Here is a 21,265-nt window from a genome sequence, read left to right as displayed (position 1 = left end):
CTTGCTAAGTGCCCATCTTATGGATGAATCCTGTTTTACAGCATTCTGATACACAGAGGGCTGAACTTGAGCATGAAAGACTGAAAAAAAAAATATCAGAAAGACAGATGGCAGGCCGTCCTCCCCAAAACTCAATTTCATATTATGCATGTGATTGCTAATAGGCAAGCACTAAAAAACAATTTTCCTTGACGGAGAGGAGCTGATAAATTGTCAACATAAAGTTAGACTGTGGTTGCTCCAGCGATCGAAAACTCGTCTATGAGTTTGGTCTCATCAAAGTCGGCTTCTTACAACCGTCACAAAATTTATGAATGCATATGTCTATAAAGTGACTGAAAACCAGCCCTAATGCATGTTTGTTTATTGTGAGTCAGCTCTGTGTGGCTTTAGCACATGCAAAACACACACACACACACACACACACACACACACACACACCTATTTTTTGTCCAGTTCTCTTTTCTAGCCTTTGTATCTTGTACTGAAAAAGTCAGGAACCAACTGGGGATGTGATTTCCCTTTCTGTCCTGAGAGCTGACTTAAATAAAAGGATCTCTTAAATGGCTCCTGCAGGGTTTGGGTGTGTACTGCACAGGGTTACACTAGCTTTACAGTGAGAGACGTAGATGCATTTGAGAGTAACTGAGAGCACTGATTATTCAGAGAAGAAAAAGATGTTTGAGAAAGAAAAATAAATAAAATCAAGTGGTTAAAAAGCAGCTCAGCTAATACTCTGCAACACAAAGCACCAAAGTTTCATATTATCCTTGCTAGAAAGAGAAAGCCTATGCAGACACTGCAAATATAGAGAAAAAAAGATTTTCTTCTTTTTATTTGTGTTTAGTTTATTTTTTAAAAAAGTAATTAGGCATTCAATACAGGAATATAAAATTGTATTTTCTGTAAAGAGGGAGAGAGAGGGTAAAATTTTGCCCATACTGAAAATCCAATAGCTGTATACTATATTTGATTTTTAAAATATCACTTAACATATTGAATATTTGCATGGTTATCACATTCAGATTTTATGTCATTGGCTGCTGTTCACTTGAAAAGTTATTTAATTGCAGATGAATTGTAACGGATTTGACATGCAGAGAATTCTCTGGAACAAAAGGATTGGGTGCTCAGATAATACTGTTTATAAAAGTTGCTACAATTACTAGAAAGGCTCAATAGCTAACCAGCATTAGAAGTAAATAAGTTGAAGAGCAAATAATTTTATTTTAGTGAGAAAAAAGCTATCATCCTTAAAGCCAGGGATTTTAGTAAATGGTACATATAAGGGAAACCTTAGGTTGCCTGAAATGTAGGCTTTGCTTAAATTGTGCCGAATATCCAGACATTGCCCAGAATCTAAACACCTCACAGTGTACAGACTAAGTCGTTGGGTGACTGAGGTCTGTGTGAGTCTTCCTTTTCTGATTCATTTTGCAACCCAAGATTTCAATGCATAAAAATTTTAGTTCTTTTTTTTCCTTGAGTTACTGATTCTTGGAAAATCATATTTCTGCTTTCAGAATGTCTATTTATACCAGTGTCTAAGATTCAAGGCGGGTGACGGAAGGAAATCCCAGTCCTCCATACAGGGCAGAATGATGAAAGGACAAATAAATTGAGAAAACTCCAAAAGGAATTATCCAATGACATAAATCCACATGCTTATTCTAGGGGCTGAGAACAGTCTTCTAGGTCTCCTTGTCGGAAGATAGTCATCATTTTCTTACAAGGAAAGCAAAAAGCTTTGTTAGAATGAGACAATCTTAATCTTCACATTCTTGTTATCCTGAGCACTGATTAGCCCATTGGGTTGGTATTATACTAAGACTCCTTTTCCCATCTGCATTTGCTGAATTAGGTGGTTTCACTCCTGATTCCCTTGAGGGCCAGATTTCTTTCTGCTCAATGCACTTGCTGCTTTCATCTCTGTGTTGATACTGTTCCCTCTGTGTAGAGTTCTTTCCCTAATACCTCTGTCAGGTTAAGTCTGTCCTTTAAGAGCTGTCTAAAATCACACTCTCTTTGAGAATCTCTCCTCTTCCACCAGGCATAATCATTTACAGATCTTCTTGGACTCAAGATGGAGTTGTATCCTGATGGACCCATCATCAGCGAAACTATTTTAAGTAGAAAATGCATATAATAGATGATCTAATGAACATCAGAGCTTAGCCCAGTCTTTACCTTAAACATGCTCACAACACTTAACATTAGCCTGCAGTTGGGCAAAATCATCTAACACAAAGTCTAGTTGTAAAGAGAGCATTGACTTACTTCACTCTGTATGACAGACTCTAGGTTCAGCCACAGCTCTGCAAATGACCCAATTTCATTCCTTCATGTGGCTGAGTAATATTCCATTTTATATATATATAAAATATTCCTATATATATATATACACACACACACACGGAGAAGGCAGTGGCACCCCACTCTAGTACTCTTGCCTGGAAAATCCCATGGACGGGGGAGGCTGGTAGGCTGCAGTCCATGGGGTCGCTAAGAGTCGGACATGACTGAGTGACTTCACTTGCACCTTTCACTTTCATGCATTGGAGAAGGCAATGGCAACCCACCCCAGTGTTCTTGCCTGGAGAATCCCAGGGACGGGGGAGCCTGGTGGGCTGCCGTCTATGGGGTTACGCAGAGTCGGACACGACTGAAGTGACTTAGCATAGCATAGCATAGCATAGCATAGCATAGCACACACACACACACACACACACACACACATGCGCACACACACACACACACACACATATACATATACCACAAGTTCTTTATTGATTCGTTGTTGATGGACATTTAGGTTGCTTCCCTGTCTGGCTATTATATATTATTGCATACATGTGGAATCTAAAAAAATTGGCACAGATGAACGTATTTGCAGGGCAGGAGTAGAGATGCAGATGTAGAGAATGGATATCTGGACACAAGGAGGGAACGGGAGGGTGGCATGAATTGGGAGATTAGGATTGACATATACAGTACCATATGTAAAGCAGGTAGCTAGTGGAAATATGCTGTATAGCACTGGGAGCTCAGTTTGGTGCTCTGTGATGACCTAGATGGGTGGGAGTGGGAGGCAGGTTCAAAAGGGAGGGGGGATATATGTGTGTGTGTGTGTATAGCTGATTCACTTTGTTGTACAGCGGAAACTAACACAACATCATTAAGCAATTATACCTGAGTTAAAAAGAGCATTGAAAATCTCATGTAATTTACTGAAAACTGTACTGAAAACCACTGAAAGTGAAAAAGAGAATGTATATAGAATGGCTGAAGTGTATCAGCCATTAACCTCATGATCACAGGGCTGTGGCTACCCACCATCATAAGACTACTGTGCCATATACTGGTAGCCCAGGAAAAGATCAAAATTCAAAATTTGAAGTATGGTTTCTACTGAATGTGTATCACTCTTGCACCTTGTAAAGTTGCAAGTTCATAAGTAAAAACATAAGTCAGGGTTTGTCTGTACTTCCTCCCATTATCCTTGAACAAGATCTCTATTATCTTGGCCCTTTCTTTGTGTGCTTGCTCCGTTTTCTGGACCAAGGATTCTGTTTTATCCATCTTTGTCTTCCTAGTACCCAGTCCAGTGTGTAATACGCAACAGGTACACAATCAGTATTGACTGCATGATTGAGTGAAATCAATTTCTAAATACTTGGAACAAAAGGTATGCTGAAGAATGAAAATTATAAATTGTTCTTAGTTACAATAGACTTTTCTTTTGATTCCCCTGGTTGTTATGGATGGATAAAGCTTGTTTTTGAGAAAGTTTCCATTATGTAGATGGAAAGCTTTGGGGGAAACCACATTCTGAAACTCTGGCTGGAACAATTAAAATTAGTTATTTCATATCAGTCTGGAAGGAACTCAAGTAGATAAACTCTAGGGTCAGCATATGCCTTGTTCAGCTTTCTTTAAAGGCATGGGGAGTAATAAAGCTTTCCATTTTATCTTCAGTGAAATAATACTGCTGAAATATCACCTCATTTTTGATGTCAGTGATGATTTCTTCTTACCTCCATGATGTCAAAAGGGAATTATTATTATTAGAATGACAGATTACTAATGATGCTGTAAAAAAAGAGGAAGAGCTGAAATCATTACAACCCAAACATCCAACATATCCCTTCTTGTCTGAGCCTCAACGTTTGAATAGTCACTTGGCAATATCACAGCTGTGTGAAAATTATTCTAAGTAGGAAGAAAATCAAGAGCAGGTGCCTATGAATTTTCACTAGCAGAGCACTAGCCTTTTAATGTTCTCAGGACTGGATGGCATAATTAGGAGGTGTGATTTCTGTATGCAGCAAGAAAAAGATTCTTTGGGGGCCAAAATATGTCACAGGCTTTTGTGGCATCTCTACTCCACTGATGCTCTTTCCCCAAGAGGAGAACCACGGGCTGGAGAGGAAGTGTGGACAAGGGGCCTCTCCAGGCTTTGGATTCTGTTGCCCTCTATGGCATGGTGACAGTTTGGTCTGTTGGTTAGGGGCTTCACTTACCCATTCATGTTGACTTCTGGGTTCTGATTCACTGTTTTTGAGCTACGGGGCTGAGGGCATGACAACATGGAGGTATTGGGCACCACCACTCTTGTGTCCTAGAGGTAAAATCCACAGAACTTAACATTCCTCCACTGTGCCAAGGTGCTTGGGATCTGGATGCTAATGGGTCATTAGCCAAACTGTATCACTCCCCTGATCTGTCCAGTGGACAGAGGGAAAAGATACATTTCAGAGAGAAGACACTAGTTTATTACAAAAGAACAGCTTAAGATGAAGAATGGTTTACATTTCCATGCTACTTTTCTTTGAGGAGTTTGACAATTATGATATTGTTAACACCACTCATCATTAAAGAACTCAAGGACTTTGCCTCTAGGGCTATTCCAGGCAGGTTAAAAGATGCGTTTCCCTTCAACTGGAAACTTACAACCGTTTCAGGCAACAATAAGCCAATTGAAAACAAACAAAGGGAAAAAGAGATAAATTTAATAAGAACATGATATTGTGCTATATTTGGCATTAACAGAGAGGTGAATATGTATTGTATTAAAGAGAGTAAGGAAAAGAAATTTGTCACTGCTCATGGAATAAGGCAAGATAGCATTAATCTCAGACCACTGTTTTATTTTTGCCTCAATTTAGGATCTAGATTGTTTTTGCAGAGTCTAGACTATCCATAGGACAAAGTATAAAGTCATCTGAGCCCTCCTGAAGAGTTAGAAAATCCTTTCCAGACCTCCTCTCCCTTGTTGCAGTGACTGGGTTAAATGTTTGCTGGAATCTTTCTCAAACCAGCAGTGACCACAAGGCAACATGGCAGCTCTTGGTAACTGTGTGGCCTTCACTGGAATTTACTGCAGGTCTTAGCCTCTCTCTTCCCAGGAGTCAGGGGCTGCTCCTATTTAGGCAGATCCTATTCCATTCCACCCAGAGGGGCTTTCACCCTAATGTAGAGAGTACACTCCAGGGAGGAAGTAATCTCAGCCATCAAATGACTAAAGAACACTGAAGGCAAGTCCTGTTATTTTGTTTCCAGCAAGGAAACAGAAGCCCAGAGTAACAAGGCTGCTTGTCCAAAGGTGCAGAGCAAGTCAGCAGCGGTGTGCTGGTTGGGGGATGGAATTTTCTGAATCCCCTCACCAGCTGTGCCCATATTAAGCCACTCTGTTTTCATGATTTCTACAAGAAGTCATGAGTTTGAAGGACATTTAACAAGGAGCTGTTGAGACCTGTTAAATATATTCAGAACTACCAAGTAATAATCAAGTGACTCTTGATTGTACTTCCAGAGTTCTAGACACTAGAATTGGGTATAAGTGGGATACAAGTTAAATACATGTTGATTTTTAAAAAACTGAATATGATAGTGTGAAAAATATGTCATAGAATATGTCAACCATTAGTGAAGCCTTTTTAAAAGGAAAACTGAAGAAAACTTCAAAGTATCTTAGCAATAGGGCCTGGAAACTAAAAATTATATAATTCTATTGGATGAATATTCTCATCTCTCTATCCCCTTTAAAGGAACTAGAATATTGACCAAAGAAAGGACTATGTTCTGGCTTTAGGATAAATGATGTCCAATATTTATAAATTTATTTTTTAAATGTTTATTGAATTTCTATTATGTGACCAAAACTATTCTAGGAGCTTCAGCTTATATTGAGGTGGGGGAGACAAATCCTATACAGACAAATTTATGAAACTGTGTTATGTTGTAAGTGCTATAAAGAACAATAAGGCAGCAGGATAAAGCAGATGATGGAGTACAGAGGGTGTGCTTGAGCTATTTTTATAGGAGGTGGTGAGGGAAGTGACATTTGAACAGAAATCTGCATGAAATGTAGGTGTGACCTGTGGATCTATGTGAAGACGATATATACTCCAGGGAGAATAAACGGCAGGTACAAAAACCCTGGTGAAAGTGAGGTGTAAATACTGCTATCAGTCAAATGATAACTTATATGGATTGCTTCTGTGGACCATTGCAAACAATGAGCTGAAAGTTATGTTTCCAACATGGCAACTTAGCAATATCCATTGCCCACTGATAGTTCAGATTAAACACATAGACACAGACACATGCACACACACACACACACACACACACACAGAGTTAAGGCAGCAGCCCAAAGTTTCTCTCTCTTGAATATTACTATAGAAAGCTGAGAACTGATTATAGAGATGATTCTTTTGTTTAAATCTGAGTTTTCTTACTCAAAGCACTTTGAGGCCTTTCTTTTAGTCTGATAGTGGAGGGCATCTCATGGTCTGTCGTCCCCTTCCCCTCCTGCCTTCATCTCTCCTCGGAGGGTTCTGTTTATACGTATGGAGATGTTTTAAGCAAACTGGAGCCTTTGTTGGCTTACAGGAGCCTAGAAACTCCATTTATTCCAGAGATCAACAACATCAAATTGGCCCTGCCCCCTACTTCATTTCTTGCATTAAAGGGCTATATTAGTCTTGCCATGATGTTAAATCAATAACAAAGAAAACCATTTGATCCGTGTTTCTTTTGTTAAAGGGACAGATGACGTACTTCAGTTATATTTTGTATCTTATATTCAAATCAATATTCAGGATACTTAAGCAGGGAAAAATTTCCCAGAAATAAATGCATTTTCTATACTCAGAAGAAATCGTTTATTATTCTAGAGTGTATGTGACTTCCAGAAGACAATCTGAACTATTACTGATGAATTACTATTTTCCATGGTTACAGGTGCATATGCAGAGGTGTAGAAGTTCAGGTTTTGGATTGTCTAGATCAACCTTTATCAAATTCATAAAATGAGTTCCATAAACACAGAACTTCACATATGGACATGAATTGCACGCTCACCATGGACCAGGTTTTGCTGTAGTGCTCACTATGACTGTCCTATCCACTTTATTTCATAAGAGTCTCACGAAGGAGCTTCTATTGGCACTCTCACTTTACAGGAGAGGAGACAGACACTTAAGGAAGTTAAACAATATACTTAAGGTCACGGAGTCAGGAAAGGCAGGACCAAGTTTAAATCCTTGGCTGTCTGATGTAATAGCCTATGGGCTTAGTCACTCTTCAGTAAGGTGGTTTTGAGGTAAGGAGGGTTAGAAAAGGGACGTATCTTGAAACCCTTGAAATCTGCAAAGTTAGGTAACTGTTGCTTTGGACCACTGGATCCAGAGATTACTTTAGAGAAACAGAAATTGTGGACCTTCACAACTGTTGTTGAGGCAGCTCAGTACATCAGTACATCAAAGAGTGCTGAGCCTGAAAAAACGAGGAACTGTGCTTCTGTTTACTTTTTAGTTCTAAAGTCTGTTTTTTTTTCTTTCTTTTAAAAATCTTTTTTTTTTTTGACTTTTAAAAAAAATTTTATTTTATTTAAAAATTTTACATAATTGTATTAGTTTTGCCAAATATCAAAATGAATCCACCACAGGTATACATGTGTTAATTGGCCAAAGCCTCATGGTAGATGATATTATAAAAATCCAGTAGCTTGAGAATATACTTACAAAGAAATTATCATAATTTTGGAAGGGCATTCATTAGTTAAATAACCGTATATACAGAAAGGTCGTTAATCTTTGCATCATTGACATCATTTTCAAACTGATCGTCATTTTCATTATTCTTAGGTAGCAAAGACACAGGAAACCAAACTGGAAAGATCTAGAATTACTCAAAAATGGGATGCTCTTGTTTGTCTACCTGCTTTATAAAAGCTGTATAATGGAAAAGGAGCTACCTATAAGTGAGCGGCATGCCTGGACTGCAGTTACTGACATACTTAGAGTTTACAGACACTTCACAGAATGGCTAGTGATTATGCCTCTAGTTGGTAAAATAGCTAGCTGATTAGTCCCGGCAGAAATGACATATCCCAAGCTAGAACTTCTGTCATGCCTTGGTAATGGGAAGTAAATTCTTTAAGATCAGAAACAATGTCAGTTATATTTAAAATGACACTGGAAACCGCATTGTAATGGACCATTGTGCAGAGGTGAGCAGGGACTAAAACGAGATAATAGGATTTTAAAAATTTGATTTTATTGGTTCTCTCCTCTATTTGCATTTTTCATCAGGATAACCTCTGCCTGTAAGTTCTACTCTGGAAGTTTTTTCTCCTTCAATTTATTCTGGGTGTCTGGGTTGATTGAAAGGCAATATATGCGTAGTCTTAGAAAGGCTGAATGGGTTGACAGAATTTTTGGTCTTCCCTGAAAATTCGTCTATTGATTTGACAAGACAGTTACATTTTGTGAAGCTTGGAATACCATAGTTGTCACTTCAAGACAACACAGAGCTGAAGCGAGGCTTCAGGGGAAGCACTGATATGTCCGGACACCTGGAATATTTCTCAACCTCAGGTAGGAAGAAACACCCAGATGGTATCTAGTCTGTTCACACTTGTGTAGGAGGAGAGACTCCTACATGATGAATTCCATGTATGCTTTTAGAAACCTCCAGAGAAGGACCAAAACCCCACTGTCCCCTACATTAGTGCTGGGTGTGCTTGTGTGTGTGTGCTAATTTGTTTCAGTCATGTCCGACTCTTCATGACTATATGAACTGTCACCCCTCTGTCCACGAGTTTGTCCAGGTTAGAATACTGGAGTGGGTTGCCATTTCCTCCTCCAGGGGATCTTCCCGACCCAGGGGTTGAACTTGAGTCTCTTATGTCTCCTGCATTCTTTACTACTAGCACCACCCGGGAAGCCCAGTGCTGGGCGTACCCCCAAGCTGAACTTCTCTTGGTACAATTAAAACTCTTCCCAACCAATTAGCCTCTTGGGCAAAGAAAGAACCAGTCTTCCCACAACAACACTTAACATGTTTTTAAGCAATCTTTAACATATCACTGAGTTGCAGCGGAAGGCAGGTTATTATTGAATACTGTTACACTTTTCAGAGACATAGAGCCTCAAAATGTTAATATCCAGACAAAAAGCCTTGAAAGATGATTTAATAGAAAGAAAATGGTGATAAACAGATGCCAGTATGAAGTGATGATGAATAAATGAGGTTAAGATGACTGTGTTTTCTAAAAGGAATTCTCAGCTGATAGCTCAAGGGAATGCTATAGATGTGGTACATTCTGATTTTCAGAAGGTGCACTGGTAAAGAATGATGATATCCTAGTAGGCAAGATGGAGAAGGCGAGCCAGATCATGGTATAATCATCTGGGTGCATAGCTGATCGAACGGTCACATCTAAAAGACACTGATGTCAATTAGCAGGTTCTGTAGTAGTATGTTATAGGACTCAGGACTGTCAACATTTTCATTGCTATTTCAGAAGAAAGACAGCATGCAATTCTATTCAGCTAATATGTATTGAATGGCAATTACATGCAGCATACTGTGCTGGGTGCTAAGGGAAGAAAGCAGAATAAGAAAGTACCCAGTATCTACTGCAGTATATAGGAATGAAGAAGGAATCTGAAATGAGAGGATCTGGATATTTCTCTCAGTTTTGCCATTTACCATTCACATGTCTCTAGACGAGTCAATTCATATTTCTATGGCTCAGTTTTTAACCTGTCTTCAAAAATTGGAAGGAGATAATTACCAAAAATTGTGAGGTTCACATGAGGTTATATGAAAGTGCTTTATAAAATGGAGAGAAGATAGCAGAACCTGTGTTATCTCGTTTGATCTGTAGGAAGATTCTTTGGGTTATATGCTATTAAGAGTTTTATCTTGCAGGTGAGAAAACCAAGGCACAGAGGGCTTTAGTAAAAACTAAAAATGCTATTTTAGCACAGAGAAGGGACAGGTGGATTGGGAGAAATGCAAAAAGAAGTGATGTTTGAGTGGTGCCATATTGGTTCAGTAAAAGTTCTCCAGGTGGAAGTGTGGCAGAAAGGCATTTTTAGGGGAAAAATAATATCATGGTCAAAAGGATAGCAGTGTGAGTATGCAAATGTATTTCAAGAAAGATGATTGGACTGATTTTATTAGAGCATCAGTATTCGGAGTTCTAAGAAAGAATGATGGAGATGGTAGTGGGCAAGGATCAGATTCTTGAATATGTTGGCACTGTGAACTATTGAAGTCTTAGGAGCAGAGAAGTAAATGATCACTGAGACTTTGGGAAGATATTCCATGGAGCTGAGTTCAGGACAGATTGGAGAAGTAAATTTTCTGGGAGGTAATTTGGGGGTTTCTCGTGACAGATCTGGAAAAAAGGCACTAAATTGGAGGAATGGCAATAAGAGCAGATGGATTCAACTGATTTTGGCAGCACATTAAAGTGGGAGGTGATCAAGAGGGAGGGGTTGATATCTTAGTATCATAGACTTGGTTTAATAAGACTTAAACGAAGAACTAAAATTCCAGATGATTGAAACAGTAATAATTCCCTTCTAGTTTGCTATCATCTTGAGTCTTGTCAGTATACGCATTCAATCAGGAATATGTTTGCATATGAAAAGCCTTCAATTCCAAAATTGACCTAGCTTGACATTGAAAATCCTGGTGACGTGACTCTGTTGCACACTAAAGTGAACAGGAAACAGGGGACCATGTGCCACAGGAAATAATTCTCAACTACAGATTGAATCTTTTAATAGTCAGTATTATGTTTATAAAAATATTTTCTGACAAGTACTTTTTCAGAAGATTATCTCTGTGTGCATGTGGGGGTCAGAATGGAAATCTTCTCTTTGTCCTTCTGTACTCTAGGAGTTGATGTCTTTTGTCACAGAACTTCAGTACGTATTATTAACACTAAATGGACATAAGGGAGTGAGAAATGAGGAGGAAGGAAATGACTATTGTAATATTGGTGAAATATGTTCTGGAAGATGCACTAACTTGATTTCTTAATAAGTATCAAAGATTAATCACATTAAATAGCGTTTTGTAACCCGAAATCACTGGATACACTTCAGTGATTCAAGAACTTCCTGATGCAAAATACATTTACCTTGGGAGAGGTGCTACAGATTTCATCAAATCCTTAAAGGCATCTAGTGCTCAGTTGCTTCAGTCATGTCTGACTCTTTGCAACCCCATGGACTGTAGCCTGCTAGGCTCCTCTGTCCATGGGACTCTCCAGCTAAAAATACTGGAGTGCGTTGCTATGCCCTCCTCCAGGGAATCTCCACAACCCAGGGATCAAACCCACATCTATGTCTCCTGCATTGGCAGGTGGATTCTTTACCACTAGCGCCACCGGGGAAGCCCCATGGGCATCTATGACACCCCGAATAAAACAAATCACTGGTAAAATTATGGAGAGGCCTTACTCTACAGAACAGATACAATAATGAATTTTAAAAAATGAACAAGAGAAGTTTCTAACTTAAAACATGACAATGGTTGTGGGCTTAGAATAGACAAAAAGAATTTCCTGTAGCTAATTAGCACCCTCTAAATTTCTGCTTTTGTTACTTCATGTTTGGATATTGATAAAAGAGTCTTAAAGCTGAATTATATCAGCAGGCTGAATAAACTAGTGAGCCTACAAAGTATTTTTCTCTATTATTATTTATACTTTGACTCTTTAGACCATGACAAGGCTGGATAGGTTTCAGGAATCGTTTGGCTTAACACGTAGCTACAGGCAAATTCATAGCCAAGTTATCCCAGATGGGGAAACTGCTTGTTTTTAAGTATCTGGAGCTCTCCCACCCTCTGTTAGTAATGTTTGCGTGTGTCAGAGTGGGAACTCCTGAATTTGAGGCTTTTTAAGGAGTGATTCTCAGCACGGTATCAACATAACAGAGATTCTCTATCTGTCTGTTTCCCAGACCAGGATGTTCCACCACACCCTGAGACGTCAGGATATCATCATGTATGTGGATAAATACTCTAGAAATGACAGTGCTGCTGGTGGGCATTTACGAATAGAGTATAAAATGGAATGGTCCCATCCAAGGGACAGGAGGTAAGGAGGCAACCCCGTGAGTCCTTCCTTCTCTTATTTCCCTGATTACATTATCTCCTTTTGCTCTACTGTGCTATACCTAGGAAGTTCCCCCAGACCTAGACCTACTCAAGAAGGTAGAATATTGATGCACTGCAACTGAAAGGAGAGGCCCATTATGTGAAGATAGGTGGCCAACAACGAAGCCCCGAAGGCTTAAAAAGTGGCTGGTCTAGATGGTGGCTCAGATGATAAAGAATCCATCTGCAATGCGGGAGACCTGGGTTCGATCCCTGGGTGGGGAAGATCCCCTGGAGAAGGGAATGGTTACCCACTCCAGTATTCTTGCCTGGAGAATTCCGTGGACAGAGGAGCCTGGCAGGCTACAGTCCATGGGGTCACAAAAAGTTGGACATGACTGAGTGACTAACACTTTCACTCCATCAGATAACACAGCAAATGGAGACAGAGACAAGGAATGTCAGCTCACAGCAGGGAAACCTCATTGGAGAAGAGAGGGCAACTTTCCTGAGGCCTGGGGTGTGGAAGCAACTCCAATTTATATACCACTGTCAACCTGATTAGCAGATACTGGTTGGCACTTCTTTGGCTAGAATTCTTGACCATGGCTATATAAGCGGGTATCATATACCCTAGAAAGAAAGGTAAATCTCTGTAAACTGGTGCTGTGGAATCTGCTGAGATACCAAGGGAAGGTCTTAATCAAGCAAGAGGTTTTTCTTTTAAAAATTTAAATTTATTTTTCCTTTGTTGAGGTCCATTTTGTGCCGAGCCCTTCTTTGGACTTCATATGTTAAGCACTGACACAGAGCAGTGAGCAGACAGGGCTCTGGAGCCTAAATGCCTGGCTCAATCCTGACTCCTTAGGAGCTACTTAAGAACTATAAGAATGACCGTGGGCAAAGTATTGAAGCTCTGGAAGTCTCAGCTTCACCACCTGCAAAATAGGCATAATAAGAGAATGTAAGCCTTGAACAATGCCCGGCACAGAGGACGTTTTTATATGAAGTTGTGGGGCTTGGGTAAAATCAGTAGAAAATGGCACAGTCCCTGCCAGGCTTCAGTAAGTGGCACTTGTGTTACCATTATTACTGTCCGTGACAACAATGATGACCCTGAAAAGTTACGGAGAAAGTCAGAACAGCCCATGTGCCAAGGTCATGGGAAAAAATGGAGGAAAATGTAGTGACCTGCATCGAGCAAGGCTTAACATCTTGAATCTTTAACTAAGGGGAAAGAAATAAGCAAACAATGGTAATAAATTAGGGAGAATATTGGGAGTATGGAGAAATTATCATCGCTGTTTCTTTTTATTTGTGTTTATTGTGTGGTGGGGGGGGTGATTACCAGTTTTATTTGAGTGTTTTATAAGCTGTTAGATTTATTTACTGAGAATGAACAGATAAATAGGGATGTTATTCAGCTGTGTCATGTCACGGCTTCTCATCAGCTCTTCCACTCACTTCCAGACAAGGTTAATTAATGAGGGAAGTTCACTGTGGAGAAGGAGGGGGAGAGCTGGATCTGCTGGGTGATTCATCTTATTGGGGGAACAGGGGATGAAGCAGCTCTCATGTGAGCAGTGCTGGGGAGGGAATCAGCACTGGATGGAGCCTCGCAGGATATGTTGAGAAAGATGGTACTGTCAGAGGACTGTGATCACTTTAACACGATATAATTCATCTTTTTTATTTTTGTAAATTATGAAAATATGTTAACACATTTACAGGAGACTTGGAAAATACAGAACAAAGTTACATATAGTTCCACTATGTTTTACACTTGTTGTAAGTCAATAAACTAAGATTATTAGTTGGAGTTTCACTATGAAACTCTCAGAAATTAATAGAAGGAAGGTATAGAGCAGTAGCAGAATAGAGTAAACCTGAAAAGCATTATCAACACAATTAAGATTTATACAATTTTCACACAAGAGTAGGATACAAGTTCCCATAGACTATAAACTAGGAGACCCTAGAACATATCCAGAGACTTAAGACCAGGTGCAGAAATTTCATGGTCTAAAAGTATTGAAATCATACAGAGTCTGTTCTCTTATTACTGTGGAATTATGTTAGAGATCAATATCAAAAGATATTTGAAAATAACCCACATATTTTCAAGTGCAATGTGACATTTACCAGGAGAGATCTTTGACTATGATCACTTTAACATGATATAATTTGATTGAAACTGGAACAGCTTCTAAATCTCTTCTAATCCTAGATGTTCAAGGTTGTACTTTTTAATATTTTGTTTCCCTTCTTAGAGCAAGGTGTCTTAATCCTAAACCAGAGGAGCTCCAGAAACATTCTTCTTCTATTTATGTTTTCATGGAGGGCCTTTTCATTCACCTCTCCTAGGTGACATGTCACTCAGGGAGACCTTCAGTGAGCCTATCGAATGTGGTCCCCATCAGCCATTCCCTCACATTACCTTGCTTTACTCTTTGCCTAAAAGAGTGTGGCCTTGTGGCTAAGTGCAGGGGATGCAGAGCCAGACTGCCAGAGTTAAACCCCCAGCCTTGTCCTTCCCAGTGTATGACCTTGGGTGTTTAATTAACCTCTCAAGGCTTAGTTTCTTCATCTGTAAAATGCAAACAATGAAAATACTTCCTTCTTGGACAGTCGCAAAGACATACAAACTGTCGCACACTCAGCATACTGTGGTGAGCACAAATGTTAGCTACTCTTTTAGCCTTCATTGCTCTCTGAAATCACTTTATTTATTTACTTATTGTGTTCTTTTTCCTTGCTGCTTGTTAGCAGTTAGAAGGGACTTTTTGTTGTTCAGTGCTGAGTTTAGGATCTCAGGCTCCACAAATATATTTATATATTTGTCGAAATAATGAATGAATATTGTATCAGTATTTAAGAAATTTCAGATCATGTAGCAAAACAGGTTGCCTGAGCTGCCCGAATGACGGGACAGACCAACAGAACCCAAGCCACTTAGTCTCTTGCCTGGATTGGAACTCACACTATTTCTCTATGTTGTTATTATTTTTACCACACCTCCTACTTTGTGGCAAAGCTAAGATGCTGCAAAGTTTTATAATCTCTAGTTTGTTGTATGAATGTAGTAATAATTTTCTGTTGGTTTTCAAACAATTAAGTTATCTAATGATATTGAATTATACTAGAGATTGCTTTTTCAAAATATACCTCACCCCTTCCACCCTTCTTTCCTTCTGGGATATGCCTGCTACAAACCAGTGCAAACTGGGAAAGATGAAGAACTGAAATGGAGAAAAGTTGGAATAGCAATAATGCATCTTTCTAGCATTAACATGACAATACTCGCTACATCTAATAGTTTGCCTATAGAATTTCAAACTGGCTGACACTACACAGCTAACAACTAGTAAATGTATAGTGTTTCAGTGAGGCAGGAAAATACAAAATTGGCATAAGATAGTCCGTTTTCTGTCCTCCGACGTGCCCCTTTGTCACAGGACTACAAATCACTGTAGGTGGAGCTAATGCACCCGGTGCTGCCCAAGTACCTACCTCTCCCTTGCCTCGGTCCCTGTTAAAAATTAAGGGTGTTCCCAATGTGCCCTTTGGGCTGTGGGACAGCCCATCTAAAGATTGTCCCTAGAAAGACCTGCTTTGCCACTGCTTTATTTTTTTAGAGAAGAATTAATATCAAAGAAAATGTCTGATTCTGACTTTTCTGTAGCTGCTCCTGTCCCGATGACTTATATAAGGTTTTCAAAGCCTGATGAGAATGATTGTTACTATCCCTGGCAAGGCTAGAGCACTAACCCACAAGAACAGGGCTACTGCAAGCTCTAGACTGTCCAATGGGAAGAGGTCACACTGGCGACAGCCATAGTGCATTCCATTAGTTCGCCCTCCTCATATAATAAATACTGTTTGAGAGATTGGTTAGCGTGTTGTAAAATTGATAAGATTCAGGTTGCCAAAGGCATTTCATGAATTTCATAGGTCTTAATTTATGTTGCTATGGTAACTGAAATGTTGGAATTTCCCAAGATTAGAGCTTTTATATTCTTAACTTTAGAATGGTAAAATAATGTAGATTATGACTCTGGACTTGGTCTTTGCTCTTGCATGAAACATGTTTTCTGTATGTGGAGTGTCCTATCTATGCTAAGGTGCGAATGAACGTTCAGCCACTGTTAATTTCAAAATTAGGATTTCTGACATCCAACCTGATTTTCTTATCTACATGTATGAATCTTGGTGGCCAAGATGTTTTTTTTTTTTTCAAATGGACAGTCTTTCTCTAAAGAGAAAGAGGGGATTGGAAGAGGGAGGTGGGAGAAGTAGAATTTTTATAGTAGTAGTTCTAGAATAGTCATCTTAAGGACTAATGTGAATTTGGCTCACCTTCTCCATCAAAGTGAATTTCCAGCATGTGCTGAAGCACTTGATGCATTATTAACATGTGTTTTAAGAAAAGACACTCTGTTGAAGCATTTAGTGAGCCAGCACTGTCTGAAGTGAGAACGTGAGATATAATGAGTCCCCTGCCTTGAGACAGGAAGATAACTAAGAACCCTGTGTGCTGCTCACAGTCACATGTATTGATCATGTGGACCCAAAGCAGCTGGGACACGCAATGCAAATGACCTAGGATGGACCCGAGACAGGAGTCTCACCCCTGCTGGAACCCAGCTTACCTTATATCCTGATGATTTGATGTGCACGCCGCGTTTGGTCAGAGTAGATTTCATTCGGATGAAAAAGGAACGCTCAAGGGTGTTGTCAGTGGTGAGCAGACTGGGGCTGGTTGATTCCACTGAAGAATATAAAAATACATACACATGATTTAGATCTCTACACAGCCCCTTTCAGCTACTGCTCAGGTGCAATCCTTGAGTTCACTAAAAATAAATGACTGATGCGTGCTAAGAGCGTAGTAATCAATTTATCTCATCTAGAAGATGTTTACTTTGCAGAAAATAAAAAAGAAAAATTAATGTATCCCAAGAAACTCCATTCTGGTTTTGAGCAAGAGCTTTTCAGGTCTTTTTAGGTTTCAGCAGCTTTCCAAGTGGGGTCTGATAGTAATTGTAGCATATCATGAGGCTTGGCTGGTGCTCACGGACAGAACAGTCATGAAAAAGAAGGACCCCAGAGATTTATGGGGTCAACCAAGACTCAGATGGAAATGCTTCTGATCAGAGTCAGGACAACTTGCTTTTTGTTCTCCCTGCAAATCCCTTCTTGGATCAGTTGCTTGCTGGCAAGTTCTGAGCACCATGACACCACCAAGATTGGGGCAGCCATACCCTGGCCAGTGTCCCTGCCCTTCTGAGTTATTTTCCTTCATTATGGGGAATAAGAGGCCTGAAGTCTTCTCAACCGACTGGAGATAGAGGGCTGAGAATGGGCTATATGGATAAAAACAAAAACGACTCCCAAGATCAACTTGCTCTTGCTGTCACTAGCGGCAGCTTCTCCCCAGCCCAGAATAGAAAACATCCTCTGTGTTTCTACCTCTTTGCTTCTGAGAAAATCATAGTTTAAGACAGCTACTCTTTCCCTTTCAATGTATTTAAGATTAAGCAGAGTATGTTTTGACTTATAAAACTTAAAATGGTAGTTTTCATTCTTGCTGATCTAAAACCACCTTTATGCAGGTCAGGAGGCAATGCAAATCTATTTTCTTTAGAAATAAGCTTCTATGGTATTTTATACATTTAAATACTTTCCTGAAAAGAAATTAACTTGGGGGTTTTAAAGCCTAAAAAGACTCTAATTTTGCTCTTCTAAATATACTTTAAAGTTTTCCTTATTATTCTAAAGTTAAAAAAAATTTCAACAACAAAACATTTTGAGCAGCTCTACAAGAACACTAATTTTCTCTAGGATGAAGGTCAAGAAATATGTGTAATAAAGAGATTTAAGAATTAAGTAGGTGAGAAAATAGCTATTAAAAAACAAAGAAAAATAGGCAAAACAAGCTTTTCAATTTCAAATTATGAAACATATTCCATATATTTCTAAGGGGGAGAAATATCTATTTTTTTATATTAAATTTGATGCTCTGATGAAAGAAGAGTGAGATAATAAGAGAAGCCTTACTATTGGTGGTTGGGGGCTTGTATTATGCTTGCCTTTATCTGACTCTATTTTCCTATATTTACGGCATTTCTATTCTGGGGTGATGGAACCACTGACAAGTGTCCCTTCTTATGTGTCTCTCTCAAGATTTTCTTCTTTTTTTGTCTTAGCACAGATCTGATGTCATTTTAAATGTACAGCTTTTTATCACTCGAGGGAAAAGCAGAGCCATGTTATATTTAGTACTTTCATTTCTTCTGATTAAATATGAATTACTATGAAATTTTTCTCATCATCTAACACGCCATAATACGCCAACAGCTTTTTAATACACTATATAAGCACAAACTTCTGCTCTAAGAGTTTAATTTGCCCCTCTAATCCAATCACATCAACCTTATTTCTCTTATCAGAGATTCCCATTTTGAATTAAATGAGCTCATTAGTTTTAATCAAAAGCAGAGAGATCAAAACTTAAACGTAAATGCTTTAGATCAGAACTGTCAGTCAGCCGTGCAGTTCTATTTTACTAAAACACAAGATCAGAGACCCTTAGAACCAATTTTTCTCGTAAGGGATGCCGAGAGCTTGAAGATGCTATATCCCCCCCGCCTTTTTTTCCTTCCTCCCAAGGACAGATTATACATTTAAGGTTAGACTTAATTTATAGCAGTTTTTCATCCTGGTGGAAATGGAAAAGTATGGCAATCTACTAGGGTCCCTTTCACGTTTATTGGCCCCGGTCCTCAGAGACTTGAACTAACGTGAAGCCATCAGAATCCACATCACAAACTCAGCTCTAAGAATTCAGCTTTGTTCAGTGAGATTGTGTTTGCAACAGCCGAGGAAAAATGCAACTTCCCAGAAAAGTGAACTGTGTTTTAGGGCTGAGGTCCAAGAAACCCTGACCCAGGAAGGAAGGAACCACATTAACTGTAGAAAGGCGAATAATTCAGGCATCATTAGAAATTGTTATCATTTTTGGTATATGGAACTTTCACAGGTAAACACTTAGTGGATACTTTAGAGACCCCAGCAGCGTGGTTCCCCTTAGGGGATGAAATGGGAGACACAGCTCTACATGAGCTATGAAGGTGAGCACTTTGTCCTGCTCTGGCTGGGCAGTGAACACAGCACTCCCCCACCCCATGGGTTAGATTGCCAATATATACAGGAGCAGAAGGAAATGGCAACTCACTTGCCTGGATTCTTCCCTGGAGAATCCCCATGGACAGAGGAGCCCATGGGGTTGCAAAGAGTTGGACACGACTGAGCGATTGAGAATATACAGGAGCAGCCTTCATTAAAACCAGGACAACTGGTGTGAGAGGAATTCTGAGGTCAGATTTTGCCCCAGTGAAATCTAGATTGAAAATCGAAATAATAACTGCTCCTTACACTTTATTTCAAGAGCATGGGGGTATGGTGCTAAGGGTGGTGAGGGAGAAGGAGAGAAGACAACTTAGAAAAGAGTTTAATTTCTGATAAAGATTTCTGCTTTAACATGCCTTTCTGAGGACAGGGGCAGAAGTAACCTGCCACACGGGCCCTTTCAGAGGCTACCTAACAAACTAATCCCCAGTACACACATACCATGGCCATGTGACCTCAAGGGCTGGCAAATGTGCTCTGGTTATCCCAGCTCTGACAGGGATGTCTCTCATGTAAAAAGACATAATTGGCATGTGACAGACAAGAGCAGCAGTTTTAGAAGAGAAGCTTTCTAAGGGTCTCAGGTGAGAAGCATGGATTTTGATGAATGTTCTATAGGGAGAGAACCAAGGAAGCTTGGCCTTGGTGATGTGTGACATGACTGTAGCATGGAGAAAGGGTGTGTGTGTGTGTGTGTGTGTGTGTGTTTAGGGTGGATATGAAGAGAGGACAACATAATGAGAAAAGTATCCTAAAGACTGGTGCTCTGTAAAGACTGTGGAACCAATCTATGTCAAAAACATTTTAGAGTGCTTTCCAGATATCACAAGCTTTTCTGTCAACTTTTTGAGACAGGCCAGGATTGCTGCATGATCTGATAAAAAAAGAAAAATTGGGATTCAGAGAATTTATATCTGCTGCCTGAGACAAAGGAGAAATTGATGGGTAAAACTGGATTAAGTGGTCAAAGCCCAAATATGGCCAGTTGTGACCTATGAATTATAAACAAGGAACTAAAAAAAGAAAACAAGACCCACACAGATGAAAGCTAGATAAAGAAATAGACTTTCTTTTGCTGAATCTCAAGGGCCTCAAATTTTAAATAAATTTAAATGATCTCAGCCCTTGAAATGTCAATTTTTGCATATTTTGTGAAATTTACAGAACAATTTACAGCAAAAGTTGTAATAATTTTTACGTTGGCAAATGCCACCATAATGTGACAGCATATCTGTGTTATTCCCCCTCTGTTGATGATTCCCTCACTGGTACTGTAGTTGCTGCTTTCTTATCATATAGAGGCAGGAAGCAGTGGTGATGGGGGAGGGAAGGAGATGGCTGGGAACCATCCTGTTCTCTCTGACCAACCTGAGGTCCAGATGTATGCTGAGCACTTTTAGGACTCTCCTTGGGGTTCCTGCAAGAGGATGAGGCCAAAGCATAAAGACAGCCTTTCTTTTTAGCATACTTCAAATATTTGCTGTGCAATACTAGTGTCAGAGCCCTCAACTGCTATGAAATCATGATGGAAGTGAGAAAGAAAAGCTACATTTTGAGACAACTTTGTTATTCCTTAAGTGTGAGCAAAGTATTTTTCCTTTTGAAGGAGAAGTGGAATTGGACTAAGTTGTTAAGATACGAAGTTAAATATACTCTTTCCCCACTTCACTGC

The 21,265-nt window shown here is 39.5% G+C and overlaps 1 protein-coding gene across 8 annotated transcripts in view; it reads right to left on the bottom strand.

Moving 5' to 3' along the window:
* Positions 1 to 21,265, bottom strand: part of NPAS3 (neuronal PAS domain protein 3) — a 959,011-nt gene that overhangs the window by 55,117 nt on the left and 882,629 nt on the right. For all 8 annotated transcript variants that reach the window (XM_059879434.1, XM_059879430.1, XM_059879431.1 and 5 more), the window contains one exon: positions 17,055 to 17,173. In XM_059879434.1, coding sequence (XP_059735417.1) covers positions 17,055 to 17,173 — 119 coding nt within the window. The remainder of the gene's footprint in view (positions 1 to 17,054; positions 17,174 to 21,265) is intronic.

The sequence above is a fragment of the Bos taurus genome, chromosome 21, assembly GCF_002263795.3.
Source record: "Bos taurus isolate L1 Dominette 01449 registration number 42190680 breed Hereford chromosome 21, ARS-UCD2.0, whole genome shotgun sequence".
In the NCBI taxonomy this organism is placed as follows: Eukaryota; Metazoa; Chordata; class Mammalia; order Artiodactyla; family Bovidae; genus Bos; species Bos taurus.
Note: the sequence above shows the minus strand (reverse complement) of the source record. Positions and strands in the feature narration are given on the sequence as shown.